At 44.2% G+C, this 16,136-nt stretch overlaps 1 protein-coding gene across 23 annotated transcripts in view; it reads right to left on the bottom strand.

Annotated features, from left to right (window-relative positions):
* The window catches only part of HDAC4 (histone deacetylase 4), a 415,745-nt gene that overhangs the window by 211,349 nt on the left and 188,260 nt on the right, over window positions 1-16,136 (bottom strand). For 20 of the 23 annotated variants that reach the window (XR_008467801.1, XM_054209794.1, XM_054209784.1 and 17 more), the window contains 2 exons: window positions 12,697-12,926; window positions 980-1,237 (listed from right to left, as the gene is read on the bottom strand). Coding sequence is in view for 22 of the 23 variants with exons in the window: in XM_054209794.1 (XP_054065769.1) it covers window positions 980-1,237; window positions 12,697-12,926 (488 nt within the window). In the remaining variant the exon portion in view is untranslated. The remainder of the gene's footprint in view (window positions 1-979; window positions 1,238-12,696; window positions 12,927-16,136) is intronic. The other 3 variants (XM_054209778.1, XM_054209780.1, XM_054209779.1) reach the window with 1 other exon arrangement.

Genomic DNA, 16,136 nt, shown 5'->3' on the forward strand with positions numbered 1-16,136 from the left:
AAGGAACTGAAAATGTAGTCTCTGAGCAACAGCCAGTGACATCCCTGTGGGATGCACAGGTCAGCTCTGCAGTGCTAGGAAGAAGGCAGCAAGCAGCGAGATGCAAATGACTACACGGAGCAACCGATTTGCACCTGATTCACAGACGTTGCAACTGCAAACCTGGCACAAGTCAGCTTTCCCTAGACAAGGGCCATGGATTTACTCAGAGCTACACCCTGACACAGCTACAGCAATCTGCTCCCGGCTGCAGATCCCGCACGGGGGTTACACACGGCTGTGGGTACAGCCAGATGCTGAGCACTAAGCACTGGGAAGATAAGCAGAGCACTGATGCCTTAAGAGAATCACAACCTTCTCACCTTCGTTACTACCACCACAACAGGCAGCTTTTTGGGAGACTGCCATGTAATTGGAAAGATTACTACCTCGTTATTGGATTTATCACTTGCAATCCACAAGCCTCTGGTGTCTACCCTCAAAAGCGAGCACAGATGCAATCTCTGGGACCTCCAGGTCTGAAGAAGGAACCCCTCCAATGAACCTCATCCCATGTTCCAGCCCTTCTCCAGGGCAGTCAATTTGTTTTAAAACACAAAACCAAAATAAATTTTACTATACTAAAAATTCTAAAATACTAAAATCTACTATACTACTCTGCTAGTATTTAGTGTTCAAAAATGTTAAGACACACTTTGTTTTCCCAAAGAAACAAACAGAAAGTGTCTCAGTAGCTGCAAATACATTGACTGTGTTTTGTGGAGGTGATCCAGATTCTCCTCCCTGGGACTTCAGAGTTGACTCAGTGACTCCAGGGAAGGACAGCCCTGCTTTTACCTGCAGGTTTGTTTACACAGCTAATCCTCAAGACCTGGTTCCCCCAAGCTTCTCCCCTTTAGAGTAGTATAACGTGACTACCAAGAACCAAACCATCTTCTACAAAGAACCACGTCCCACATTTGGTATTTTGCAAGCTCACCTGACGGAAGAGCAGCTCCTGCTCAGCCTGCCTCTGCCCAGACTCCAGCTCCTGCTGCGGCTCTGCTTCTTCCTCATCGCTCTCGATGGGCTCTTGCTTCACTTGTACCATGTTGGCCAGCCCTGGGGCCTCCTTTTGGCTTGCGACTCTGTCGCTGTATGGCTCCTCCAAAAGGGCTTGGTGTTCCCGTAACTCTTCTTCTGTCTCCTCAGGGTGGCTTTCATGCTGGCGAGCTGGTTCGTTGGGTTTTGATATAATCTGTAAACACCCCAGAGGTTAACCGATAAATAAAATGTAACTCAAACACAGGTAAAGTTCACTCTTATCCTCAAAGAATCAGCTTCATGAAAAGAGCAACTGTGAATTATAGCTTTTATCTTATAAGCTAGGTCCAAAACAACCACTCAAGGGAAAGGTCAGGCTAACCTTGGCATTAAGCACTATGAAATCCTGTGTCCCAAGCAATGACAGTCCCTTAATTTTCCACTTGATTTTCCCTCTGAAGAAATAAGAGCTTCTTGCGCCTACACACCTATGGATGCTAACCCATTCACAAACCCACAGAGAAGTGTAACAGCCATCAATACGTTTGGCAATTAAATTCTGAAAAAAAGTGAGAGAGACACAAACTCTCTAAGAGGGTTTCTGCTACCTTGTTTGCACAGCTTCTTCAATCGCCCTCTAAAATTTTATCTGTAAAGCGAGAGGCTGTCATAGAGTCCTCCAAAACTTGCACTCTCATGAAGTTAATTAAGAGGAAGCTGAGGACACTTGACTTACAGCATCTGTACAGAAGCAAACTGCAAGGAGAGTGTCATTCTAACCAGACCTTCCTAAGCAGAGGCAGTGAACTTCTCTGAACGTGGCTGCTAAAACAAAGGGAACAATATAATTTTCACTGTAATTCACAGGGGCTCTGACTTTTTGAAAGTTCATTGGTGAGATAAAATTCACAGTTCTCCATCTCAGACTGCTTATGATTTTTATTTGGAACAACAACAAAAAAAATACAGTAATATGTGAACTGTTTTTAAATCCAGCATAGGTAAATAAATCAATTTCCGTTCTTTAAAAGAGCTCAGGCTGTACCCATTTCATGGGCTTATAAAAAAATTGCTGAACTTTGAAAGTTGTCAGGGCAGAGCTTTAATAAGGATTAGGTCATTGGTATGAAAAGCAATATTGATTTTAAATCTAATAAAGCTAAATCAAAACACGTTTATTGAACACATGCAGAAGGAGTGACTACTTGTAAGTAACTTGCTCTTTGAAGAACGGTGGCTCAAATCTAAACTAAGCCTTTTTCCCTAAATGTAGGAAGAGAGGCTCTGCCACATAACATAAGTAAACCTACACAAAGCAGATTTAGGCTGATGAACGTAATATAAAGGATTAATTGCCTGCAAGTATCACAGCAAGGACAGCAAGAGGTTGCTCATAGCTACGGCAGAGGATCTCAAATAACTGGGGCTCAAAGCTTTTAAAAATGGAGCGTTGCAAGGACCAGGACACAGGGCTACAGCTTTCCAGCCTTTGTGGATTACTGTGTTTTAGATGCCTCATCTCCTGAGAAGAGCAGGACATGCAGAAGGGCATTACCTTGCCTAGAAGTTTAAAGCTCTGGGGTTCACGCAGCCCCCCCCAGTATGGATTGGGGTGCAGCCCATCCCTCTTAGTGACAGGAGCTGATATTTTTGTACTGATCAACAACCGGCTGCTGTTGGCAAGAGGGTTTTGGTTTCTTACAACCATGGAACCATCTTTGAGATCCCACAGTTTCTTGGAAGAGATGGGATCCGTCTGACTAAACAGGGAAAAAGTACCTTTGCCAACAGGCTGGCCAAACCGGTAGTCAGAGTTTTAAAGTAGAAACAGGTGAGGGAGCGGTTCCTCAACAACCAGCTGAAGAAGCTGGGGACAAGGTAGGCAGGCCAAGGGCCTGGGGTGGCGTGATCAGAAAGGACATGGCAATCAACAAAAAAGAGCTGAAGTGGCATCCCTTTGAACGCAGCATGTAAAGAAGGAGGTGCCTGCTGAACAGAAGGTCTCCAGCCTGTCCTGGCGAACTGGCACACTTGGGCGCCTCTCTGAAGTGAGAGAATGCAGCATGGGTAACAAACAGGAGGAATGTAAGTCTGCATGCAGTTACAGGGCTATGACCTCCCTGGGATCATGGATAGGTGGTGAGATAGCTCACATGACTGGAGTGCTGTGATGGAGGGATACAGGCTTTTTAGGAAGGACAGGCTGGGAGGAGGGGAAGTTGCCCTTTATGGGAAGGAGGAGCAGGAATGCATGGAACTCTGCACCTTGATAGGGATCTGGAGTCAGTCAAGAGCTTAAATGTCAAGGTAAGTGGACAGACAAGATCAGTGCTCTTGTAGTGGTAGACTGGTGTAGACCTCCTGATCAGGTAGAATTAGATGAGGCCTCATCCAAACACCCTGAAGAAGCCTCACTTTCACATGTCCTGGTCTTCATGAGGGACTTCATCTGAGACTTTATCTCTATTCATGGGGGACTGCTGTCTGCTGGAAGGACAATACAGCAGGGCTCAAGTAATCTAGGAGATTTGAGTGCATTGATGATGAACTCCTGACACATGTGATCAAAGTGTCAACAAGGAAGAAGCTCTACTGAACTTGACGCTTACAAACAAGGAAGGACTATTCAGGGATGTGGAAGTCACAGAGGCAGATTTGGCTGCAGTGACCATGAGACGGTGGAGTTGAAGATCTGAAGAGGAGGGAACAGGGCAAAAAGCAGGACCACAGCCCTGGATTTCAGGAGAGCAAATTTTGGCCTCTTCAGGGTTTTGCTTGGAAGAGTCTCATGGGATACAGCCCTGGAGAACTGAGGGGTCCAGGAAAGCCGGATGATACTCAAGGATTCTAGAAGCTCAAGAAAGATCCATCCCAACAAGTAAGAAATGAGCACAGTCTGCAGAAGGCCTGCGTGGATAAGCAGGGAGCTCCCAACTGAAATCAAGATATAAATAGGCAGTGTACAAGAGCGGGAAGCAGGACAGGTGACCCAAGAGGAGCAGAGACTTGCTATCTGGTCTCATATGGATGGTGTTAAGTAAGCCAAAGAAAGCCAACCTGGAGTTGAATCTGGCAAGGGGTGTGAAGGGCATCAAGAAAGAAAAGAGCAAGAGCAGGGAAATCATGGGCCCACTGCTGAATGGGGGAAGGGGGACCTGGTGACAAATGACATAGAAAAGGCCATGGCACTTAATGCTTTCTTTACTAGTAAGACTGTCTTTCAGAAATTCCAGGCCCCTGAGACCAGATCGGAAGTTTGGAGTGAGGAAGACTTACCCTTGGTGGAGGACCACCAGGTTTAGGGAACCCTTAAAAGAAACCAGACATACATAAGTCCATGGGACCTGATGGGTTGCACTCACAGGTGACGGGACAAGAGGCGACGTGCACAAATTATAACACGTGAAATTCCTTCTGAAGACAAGAAAACACATTTTTTACTGTAAGGGCGGTCAAACACTTGAACACTCTCTGGGCAGGTTGCCCAGAGAGGCTTTGGAGTCTCCATCCTTGGAGATATTCAAAACCCAATTGCATATGGTCCTGGGCAACTTGCTCTAGCTGACCCTGCTCAAGCAGGGACATTGGACTAAATGATCTCATGAGCTTCCTGCCAACCTAAAAGATTCAGTGATCAAAACTTCTCAAGGATTTTTTTGAGGTACCTCCCACCCCCCCAGTTTCATTACTTGTAATACACATTGGATAACTAAGCCATGTTAAGCTAAAGGCAGTTCTTCCATCAATTTTCTTTAAGCTTTCTCAGCCTTGATGAATATAATCTGTTTTAAAGATAATTAAATCATCATAAATCGTCTTCTACTACCTTTTTTTTCTGCTTGGATCGAAGGACTCAAGCTTTGAACTTAATACCTTTTGAACTTATGAACTACGCAAGGTAATTGCTGGGAAAATAACTTACAATGTCATTGTCAAATCTAATGGAAATGAGAAGCAGTGTAATTCCCTAGAAGTTCTAAATTATTCCAACTCCATAAAAATGTAAGAATTAAATGAAAAACACATGTGTAAAATGCTACAATGAAGGTTGAAAGATCAAGTGGTCAATGACAAAGACATTCAGTTTGCTCTCCTAATACAAAGCGAATCTCTTGGTATGTCACTTGTTCCAGCTACTGCAACCTTATTCTTAAAGGACAATTTTGCAAAGAAAGCACTTTGTTATAAACGTATTCCATATAATACATGAGTGTGTGTATCCCAGGCTCATTAAAACTCCCTAAAAATCTTCCGGTTTTGCAATTTTATGAACACGTGTTCATGTAATTTAAGAAAGTCTAAGGTAATCAACATGCAAGGGAACGAATATAAAGTTAAGATAGCATTGAAAATGCTTACAAATATATCTGAAATAGTAAACAATTACACAATCCACCATAAATAACTTCTCCTGCCCTTAATTAGCTCTCCAGCATTCTTTGCAATGAGGTTACTCCTCTATTTTCAAACATAGTCACCTCAGGCTATCACATACTGCTACCATAAAACATTATTAAAGGCACCGCCTCTCTGGGCTTGGACAGCTAACTATTTCCGTACGGAAGAAACTACACATCTCCAGTCACAAACATTTTTAAAAGGCTCAATACAGCTGGCGAGATTTCTTATCTACCTCTTTGAAATACAAACAACAGAAAGAAAAAAAAAAAAACAATCATTGTGATATCAGGTCCCAGTACAAGGAAAAACAAATAATTCATCACTTTTCTGCTAAATGCTTCATAAGGAAAAAAAGGCTGTATTTCTTTGCTAGCAGAATTTCAGGTCAGCTGGCATCTGGTATGTTTACCAGATACAACCTATCTACTGCTTCATAACACCTCTGTAGTGGTATGTTCTTAGGACATCAAAACTTTTAAGATACTGCTAAATAGGCTAGAAACCTCTGTTCACTCATCACAGAGTAATGAAGACTCCGCAACAGAAACATGCTTGAGAAGTTCCCAGAAGGTTATAACTAATGCACTTTTTCTTTAGGCAACAAGTATCACAGGGACCTGGCTCATTCTAAAAGTTGGCTGAAGAGCTCCTTGGGAAACAGAATCAGAGCTGAAGAACTTCCACAGGACTGTACAGCAAAGCTTCCTACTTGGATAGATCAACTCCGATGAAGCTGTGCACCTCTGAATCTTTCTCCTAAGATGACAAACAGTTACAAAAGAAATTTCTGGTCCTGCACAATTAAAAGGACAAGCCTCCTTCAACATCGAACACGACAGACCACCTCAGTTATCAAAGACTGACAGAGATTGAAGTTGGGCATGACTTTAAGTAAAATTTGAGATAGACCTGTTCTCAAGACCGTTTCCAGGTTAGGAGTCCAACATAGGAACGTGGCATTTCTCCAGTGTTGCTCATCATGGTAATGGTTACTGAAAGCAGAGAACAAGTTTGAATGACTGAGAGGACTGCTTTAAAATATAAGATTTGTAACAGTCTTCTGGCAAAGGGCATCTCTGGTGGAGGGAATACCTTAGTCATTCCCTTCAGAGAATTCAGCGTTGCTGGACAGACCGGCGTGCGTCAAAGTGCACAGGTTGGAGGCTGAAAACATAACCACATGCACCTTCAAACTTCAGGACAGATCATCACATTTCCATACAACTCACCCAGGGTTATCTACAGGTAGTAGAAACTCAGAGATCGTACTTGACAACGTGCCAAAACCCCATTCCACTTTGCCAGATAAGTACAGCTGGTCAAAACTTTGTGCAGATAAGGATGTGCTGGAAGGTGGACAAGACATCACTACTGTGGACCACTGTCCTGGGAAGTGCAGATCACACCCAGTGGGGTGGAGTGACTTCCCTGTTTCGGGAATGGGGAGAGGTAGCAGAAGGTACCAACCGGGACGCAGCCAGCCTCGGCCTCTCCTGTGCTGGTAACGTCCACCATGCAGAGTCCTGCTCCCCCTTCAACAGCACTAGGGGCACACAGGTGTTGGTGGGGTGGCACAGCATGTCCCACTGACCAGAGGAAGAGAGAAGCCAGGAAGCAAGGGAGGACAACAGACTGGTTTGGCCCTGACCGTGCCATGCTGTGCAGAAGCGAGCAGAAACCTCCTTCTCCTCCTGGAGATCAAGGACAAACTCGGGGAAGAAAGAGAACAACTCTGGATAGCTAGAAACACAGCTTTGGTAAAAACGAGAAAAACCAGTGCAAAAAAGAGAGAATATAAAAGCTCAGCTCAAAAGTATCCTACGACAGCCAGCCAAAAAGTGTTGGTCTCAAGTCAAGGATGTGACTAGGAACAGAGAGGTGGGAGGTAGGTGGTGTGGAGCGGGTACACCGGCTGAGATGCTCAAAGGAAACGAAAGCACTAGCAGGAAGGCATAAGTCAAGAGTGTACCTGCAGGGGAGCAGAGCATGTGGACAAGTACTCGGAGAAGAAAACATATTGCTGGGGGCTTGAACTAATCACTTGGAACTGATAACACATGCCCTGCTCTTCTGGCTACTGATATGGCTCTTCCCACGAGAGGTATCCCTTGCAGAACAGGGAGAGCCTAATTTTTAATTTTCATAGACTAAAGAGAAACAAGAGATGATAAGGGATGATGAGGAGAGACTGAGTCAGGCACAGGCCATGTAGGGAGCTGGCAGAGCCTTCTGCAGCAAAGAAAAATCTCTTGGTTGTTTTTTTTTCCTGAAGCGATGAGACAGCAGGAAAAAAATGTGTGAGGCAGCCTACCTGCTGGAAGGACCACAAGACTGCTGGCCTTTGCCTCTAGATGAATGGGAATGACCCAACTGTAATAATCAAAGAAGAGGGGGGGGGAGCGAGAAGAACACCTTGGCACCAGCAGAAGCTGTTTTCGTTCCCCCCCTCTCCCAAACCATTGGAGTTATGGGCTTGATTATATCAGGTACACATCTACATACCGCCAGATCTGCAGCAACAGACACCCTGTGGAACAACGGCTTCTGGCAAAACCACTTCACAGCATTCGGGCAGCAACAGCTGTGACGATGCACAAGCACACGAATGCCAAGCGTCTCGCATCCTGCTGAACGGCATTTCATATTCCACCGACTGAGACACTCAGCAGGAATGCTGCAGGAGGTTTTCCGGAGATCTTTTTAAACACTTATAATGTACTCGTTATATCCAAAGTTATGTTTTAGGTGCTTCCAAAACAGGCTTCCCTTAAACAAAGGGTAACAGCCCTACCTGAATGCTGTACAATACAACCCAATACACTGTATTTTTCTAATATTACAAATTAAACATTGAATATGAAATGCTACTCCAGGAGTCATTTGAGGCTAAACAGTTAACGCGTTCCAAAAAAGGAAAAAAATGAGGAAATAGCAAGGTTGAAGTCTAGGTGTTAATAAAAATTTATCCACCCAATACTGCTGCACCAGACAAGTTGAGGCACTGTAGTCTGGCATATATACGTTGCCATATGTATGCTACGGCAGGAAAAAACCCTTCACTTTTCCAGAGTGTGCTAAAAATGGGGTTTACTCAGAAGCACCATAATTTGACCACAGAAGCTCAGTGTTAATCTACTTAACAGCACAATTCAGGGCTAAAAGGGAGATTATCTGTTCTTGTAAGGCTTCGTGAATTATGCATCCAGGGGAATAAAGCCAAAAGACTAATCTTCATTACAGAAAGGTAAAAAGTTGAGCTTTCCAGCAATGAATTTACAGAAATCTCACTTGCGTATTTCTGTTTAGAAAGGCTTCAAAACCTATCATGCTGAAAAGCATGATAAATACTTAACTCAAAATACTTGGAGCCTACTCAGAACAACGTCCTACTTTACCTGGTTTGTTGTCACAACAAAAGAACACTCCCCCCCCAATGCTGACTTCCACAGAGAACCGTGAGCATATCACGGCTCCCCTCTCTCATATGTAAAAGACTAAGACTTGCATCTTAAAAGAGACTGAAGTCTGCAGGGAAATTGTAATTGCTGAAGATGTTGGGATTGCTGTATACATTTATGGTATGGTAAAACAAGCCCCCCCACCCAGCAAAGCTCCTCCAGCCATGGCAAAAATCCATTCCCGAGGTCTGAATACTAAACACACAAAAAGGTGGAAAACACGAGTGCATGTTGCCCGTGTAATTTCAGGTCAGTGCTCCCATGCACCTACGTTAATGTATAGCTTTTATTTTCAGGACTGTTTAGTATTTACTGTTTTAGGGCACATGCCTCATTCCGATCAAAGGTTGCACACCGCTCGATTAGCAGGAAGCGATTCAGTATCTTATCCAGGATCTCATTTAATGTCTCACACCCCAGTTATGAAGAAAGAGTTGTTGATTTCTACCTACGATTTTGCAGTGTAAACACCAGAGCACACAAGTGCTCTGCAAATATTAGCACGTCTGTGTTCACCATGACTCGACGGCAGGCAGGGAGCAGAGCTGCTCCATGCCATCAAACGCACAGCCGGGTCAGAGATTATGAAACCCCATGGGATGGGGTTTTCAATACGGTATGGTTGATTTTAAGATTGTATGTTTTAGGTGTGCGAGCATAACTCTGCAGCTAGCATCTCCCTTTCCCTGTCCTGCAAACAGCATGGAGAAGAGGAGCGTGCCACTGTGAGCTGCCCGCTGGTGGATCCGCTCGGTGGGACACGGCGCTGCGGCAGAGCGCAGAAAGCCAATTCCCTGCCGCGGCTTCAAGCTGCCTCAGCCCTACGGCCCTTCTTTCCCTCTTCCACTCCTTATGCATCCTCTGATTTCGTCAACAAGTGAGGCAGCAAGTCACCGGAGAGCAGCCTTGCTCTTACCCTTCTCTGTACTACCTTCAGAGTCTTTTAAAAGAGATACCACTTGATTAGCAAAAAATTGTATCAAAAAGATGCGAAAACAGAGAAAGTGAGCAAGACTTGCATGGGAAACTTAACTACTCCCATGTCCTAGCTTGAATGCTCAGTCTGGCATCTTCAATAATGTTCTTTTCATTCATGCACATCTCTTTCATCCCCTTTTTTGGGGGGTGTTGTGTGGTTTGTGTGTGAACACCAGACGTGCAGGGCCGGAACCCTCATTTTCCACACAGAGCCTTGGAGTGGGCCAGTGGAGTCACTCTTAGTGCTTCAGCTCCCGAACGGGATGAACCATACGCTCTGCTACACTCAAGCAATCCCCGATTCGCTCCTGAGAGTGGTAGACCAAGGGCTTCAGAGCCCACACTGGAAGGGACCACATCCTGGGGAGCACTCCCCACTCCGGTCAGCCCAGGGAGCCCTGTCCCACCCAGTCCATCCCTCGCACCCGCTTTGTCTTCGTTTGTCCAATTCCAAGTTACGGCACCAAAGCTTCACAGCTCAATCCCCTAGATGATTATATTTTTAATCAGGAGCAAAACAATGTCTTTTTCCTTAGTCACCTTCTTGCAAACAGCAAGACTTGTTTAGGCTGCAATCTTCTCAAAAATTTCATCTGATGTAGACAGCTAACAGGGAAAGTTTAAGGCCAAAATCTTGACGTTTGGAAAAACCACAAGCAATTGAAAACATATTATTTACAGGAAATCCAACACAACCTTAACAGTGCTGTCAGTTCTGCTAATAATTAAAAGGCAGCAATCTACTACATTATTTTTAGTTGTGCCCTTACTCTCCTACACACAAGGGTCTTAAAATATCTGTGCGTCTGGGAAAAGTCTTTTTCCATGTCAGCACTTGGATGCTATCCCACGGGATAAATTTGCCACACACATACAGCGCTAGTACTGAAACGATTTGAACTCGTTACTTCCATAAATCAAATCCAGGGAAATCGCCCCTGTGCAATCAGTTTAATTACGCTCCCCCTCCTGCCTGCCTCCGATACGGAAGATCCCAGCTCTAAGAAAGCTGAAATTCAGAGCGCCACAGGAGGAGTCACTGGGCTCCGCTCACACACGCTCTGCAGCTCCTGGGAGGTCCAAGCAAAAGTCTGAATGAGTTCAGCGGGTACGTCACAGCAAAGCCTTTGGATGCTTACAAGCATTGGCAAGAGAAAAGCCTTAAAAACCTCAAACCATCAAGCTGACATTTATTTCTGAACAAAGAAACCCTACCTAGCACTCCGCGTCCGACCATCCTGGTCACGAAGCATGTTTGGAGGGGGGTAAGGGAAATTTCCATGGCGGCAGCGGCTCCCCACCACTCCAGTGCAAGGGGCTGAACGAGGTCCAGGGCTGGCACACGCCGTGCGCGGTGGCAGCTCTCCAGAAGTACATGATTGACGTCAGTAACTTGTGTAATCATCCTGCCTTAGCTCAAGTCTATAAACAAAGTTTTGGGGGGTTGTGTGGTGGTGGTTTTTTTGTTGTTGTTTTTTGTTTTTTAATCCAGCTCTCAGTAGCTGTATTTTCTCATAGGACTGGAACAATGAAAATATTTGGAGAAACCTCCACCATAAATTAAACTGCAGCAATCTGAAAGGCCCGCCTGCCATCGAACTTGTCCTCCTGAGCCTGAAAACTACTACTGGGATTTGCTTGTTTCTTAAAGAAAGCCACCACTGGAACCCCTCGAGAAAAGTCTTTAGAAAGCCTCAAAACAGTACAACTCAGAGTCAGAAAAAGATCACAGTGACTATGATCGATTTCCCCCTTCCCCAACAGCCTTTTTATATTGCAAGTCTAGAAACAGACTGTGCCTTCTGAAATCCTGGGAGAAAACCTCAGCTGGGGTAAAACGTCACAGCTCCATCCATACCACTTGTCATCAGACCTCTTGCACGCAAAAGGCGAGTTTTACCTTCCCATCGGCTAAAACATCAGGATAGATTTTGTCTTTTTTAATGCATAGTCAATGCAATCATCTCGAAGCAGCTTTCTTTCAACTTTGTTGTAATATTCGGATGCCCATAGAGATGATTTTGGCTACATAGCAACTACAAAATCTGTGCAGTTGTGAATGGTGCTATGCAATGTTCACCTGATGTTCTCCAAGTGATTTACAGAAAGCGAGATAATAAACATAGTGCTTGCTTACTTCAAAGCAATTTTCAAATCGCATCTAACTGATCTTCAAAACAATCTCCGCGGGATGCACAGCAACACTGTCCTCATTTTCAGGAGATGAAATGGATGGGACACTGAAACGCTTTACACAGGGCCCAAGTTAAGAGATGGACTGGAGATGGGAACAGCTTTTCTCTTTCCAAAGGTAATTCCAGTGAAAAATACCTCAGTAAATCTGAATATCTTCACTTGCAATTATTTTCTGGTGCTGTTATGTCTGAAATCCCTCACTTTTTTCTTTTTTTTTTTTTCCCTCAAATCCATATTACTGCTCCTTCTCTCTTTCAAACTGAATATATACGCAGTAGGTATTTTCCCCATATTCCTTGACAGCATTTTGTGTTTGCTGCTACAAAACTGACAAAAGCTCCTCATGTGGATGAACGGCAGCAATGGCAACTTTAAAAAGTACTACTGGAAAGCCAGCAGTTTGAATTCTACTGCCTTGCTTCTGTCTGGAACACAGGTACTGATCCTTGCCTTGGTGATGGATATCCACATCCTTGCTGATTTCTCAAAATCATGAAAAAGAGGTTCCAGGATGAAGGCCGGTTAGTTATGGAGGTGGAGACCACATCCATTATTGCCCAAGAAACTCTGAAATAGCGTCGCCTGAAGTTGGCGTCGATGCTGTACGAGGAAGAAAAGACTTTAAAAGCATCATGCCTACCTTGTTGATGTGGAGTTGCTGTTGCTGGAATTGCTGTTTGTGTTTCTCCAAGAACTGCTGGTGCTGCTGCTGGATCACTAACTGCTGGAGGGCCTGGGCATTCTGAGGAAGGGGAGCAGACTGCGTGCGCCCCAGCGGGCGATGCTGACGGAGTTTGTGTATTGAAGGGGAGACCCGTTCTCCACCAACCAGAGACTGTGCATGGAGGGGCAGTCCTGAAAGATACCAGTCTGAAGATAATATGGAGGAAAAAACAGCAGAGGAGAAAAAAAAGGAAGAAGAAAGGAAGGGAGAAAATGGCTGTTGAGTAACGCTAATGCTGACAATGACATATAACGTTAAAACCAGCCACCTCGCCATTTACAGCTGAAGCATCCTTAAAAGAGAACAGATAACAATTAATTACCATTGGATGGAGTAATACTTTGCCTTCTTTTGAATTCTTTGTTTGCTTGTTTACTCAGAGACCCTCGGGAAATGTTTCATTTCTTAAAATCAGCTATACCATACAGACCCTTCCATCGCTTAGTGGGTGACATGAATTAAGATCACAGTCGTAAGTCTGAAGAAGTTAAAGTCTTAAAGCTTGCCTTGGCATGGGCAACAATCCCCATTTCAGCTCTAGGAAAGCACCAACCCAAGCTCCCACCCCGCAGCATCCAGCAATTAGACCTTACAGGGGGCTCACGGGATACGCTGTAGGAAGATGGATGCTGATGACGCTGCTTCCCACTCTAGACCACGTAGGGAAGCACGTCTGCCCTCAGCTATGCTATACCCCTCCCCACAGAAATGACTAGGATGAAAAATTCCACATGATAAACCCCTGTCCAGGTTAGCATTGGAAAAAGGCACTCCCTTGAAGCATTTCAGGAATATGGGACCCATGAGGCTTCATTATTTACGTAGAAAGAAGGTAAGTTAGAGGTCAAGATAACAAATAGCCAGAATTGTTTCCATCACTGTCCTGTGTATACATGATAGTAATTTAATGAAAACATAAGGTTATTTTGGGATAACTTGCGTTACTCACATGCCCTTGGTAATTTGGGTGTCTCTGGTAACTCCCATGTGAAATACCCAACTGAGCTCCGGTAAGGGCACATCTTCAGGAAGTACCTTGTCTTTTTAGCTGTTCTTGGGGTAAACCAGTTTTTGCTCTGCTCTCCGAAAACGTAATTTCACATACTTCTTAGAAAGCCAGGACATAAAGGCCCACGCCCACCACAAAGCCCACCATAAGGGCAGAAAGGCTGAGGATAAGCCTCTCCTTTTGCTTGTTACAACTTGGGATAGAAAGGCATCACCGGTGTGAAATGCTGTCTCCCAAAGGTGGATAAGGCTGCACACACTTTTAGGAAAAAAGTACTCTTTTGCTTTACCTCATTGTATAAAAGAAACTAAAGACTGCACAAGTGGTCAGCAACATTCAGAAATACTGCCAAAAGAGTTGTATCTTCTCTTTCTTCAGTCTTCCGTTGAGAAGAGAGAGAAGATGCCCAGAAGTCTGCAGCCAGCTGAATACAGCGGATAAGAAACACCTTGACACTTCTGGCCCAGGATGTTACCTTCTTTTCCCACTGATTCACAGAACTGCCCGACGTGGAGGAAACGGACTCATTTAAAAGCTTCTCCTCCTGGAGAAAGATTCACCAAGTTTCTCCCACCCTTGACTTTTCTGAAAATAATAATGTAAAAGTGTATCTTATTTTATAAACACGTGTCCCTATAAATGTGTGTGTATACACACACATATGCCTGCGTGTATGAATATATGAGTAATTTGGAAAGATGTGGTCCATTTCCCTTATAGCACAGTTCTTCTTACCAAAAGTTCCAGTGAGACAGCAGAGGAAGGGATCCTACACAGTTTGCATAGGACACCTTGGAAGATTGCCTTCCTCCAAGTGAACGATCAAGGTCCCCTGTGAAAACTTTCCAGGGAGACGCCTTGTTCCTACTCCAAACTCACAGGTCAACGTGAAAGATATGGGAGTGATCCGTTGTCACAAAAGGGACCTAAGGAATTCTGCTCTGATTTCCCCAAATCCCCATGCCTACCGTCCAGCGGAGAAGCAGCACGCTATCCTGCTGGATCATTTTGGAGCTGTCAGGAGATCTCCAGAGCTGAAGGCTATCAGCGGAATACTAATAAACTCCACTTAGCTTCCGAGGAAGTTCGAATTACTAAGTGTAGTTTGGCAGCCAGTACAATTAGGCCTTTTGAGACCACGTGTCAGCTTGCTCTCTTTCAGTTGCTGCATCTGGAACGTGTGCTTCTGTTGTATAGCGAATATTTCTCCTAAATGTTGGTTTATAACATGTTGTACTCACTCTGAACACACCGCACGTAGCAGGTGAACTAGAAGAAATACATTTGGAAGCAAACAAAGTACATTGTAAACAGAGAAGCTCTGAGAGAGGTCAAATAGGAAACGGAACAGCACTTCTTCCTACACGTGCTTTAAAGCAAATGCCAGCGCAAACAGAGAAGAAAGTTTTGGTGACAGGGCAAGAGGGGAAATTTTTCCCCAATGGCTCTTCATCGACAGACCTTGGGCAAAGGGCAACTGGTGAAGAGCCATGTCCTAACTCTGGGTAACCTCGTCATGCCACAGCAACCGTGGCAGAAGGAGGCAACAGAAAATTACATGAAGGTTCAAGGAATTTGCAGACACCACTCTCACGGCTCTGAGAATGTTGGCTAAACGCCACACTTCTGTGCTTCTGTGCATCAGCTTCCCCACGTGTACATGCTTATAAGCGTATCACAACCCCACGTATATTCCTGGGACGTGAATGTATAACCAGAAACAACCCCAGCCAGAGCTGTGCTGTAATGCTTCAGTGATTGATGTCTCTCAAGAGTTTCCATTAGAAATGGAATGAAAGAAATAAAAATCAACATGTCTATAACTTACGCAGAACATCCTTTGTCCCAACTTTACACACTGTGAAACAGAGATACATCCCGCTGGGGATTATTGCTTTGAATCAACCCTATTTATAGAAATATGCCTTCCCACAGGTACTTAATTCTGAAAATATGACACAGGGAATGATTCAAAGCAATTAGCATACTGCAAATGTAACATACACAAACAAATACAATCTGTTTGAATGCAGATGATTTTGCCATGTTTTTGCCATTTATAATAATGATGAAAAGCAAGTATTTCAATCTGAGATTTTGTAAATGCGTGTCTTTCATATACAGAATAGAAACCATCTGTGATAAACAGGAAGGGTGATCATGGCACAACATTTTTGTCTCCACTTTAATCTAAAGTGGTTAGAACTCTAACTACGTAGTTTTAAATTGTGACCTACAAATTTAGGCTTTACTTATGGAAGTAAATACCATTTATTTTTATTTCACCAAAATGACAAGACAGCTTCCCTGTACCTCTTTATGAGGTAGGCAACCTCTGATTTTGCAA

Source organism: Rissa tridactyla, chromosome 7 (assembly GCF_028500815.1).
Source record: "Rissa tridactyla isolate bRisTri1 chromosome 7, bRisTri1.patW.cur.20221130, whole genome shotgun sequence".
Taxonomy (NCBI): domain Eukaryota; kingdom Metazoa; phylum Chordata; class Aves; order Charadriiformes; family Laridae; genus Rissa; species Rissa tridactyla.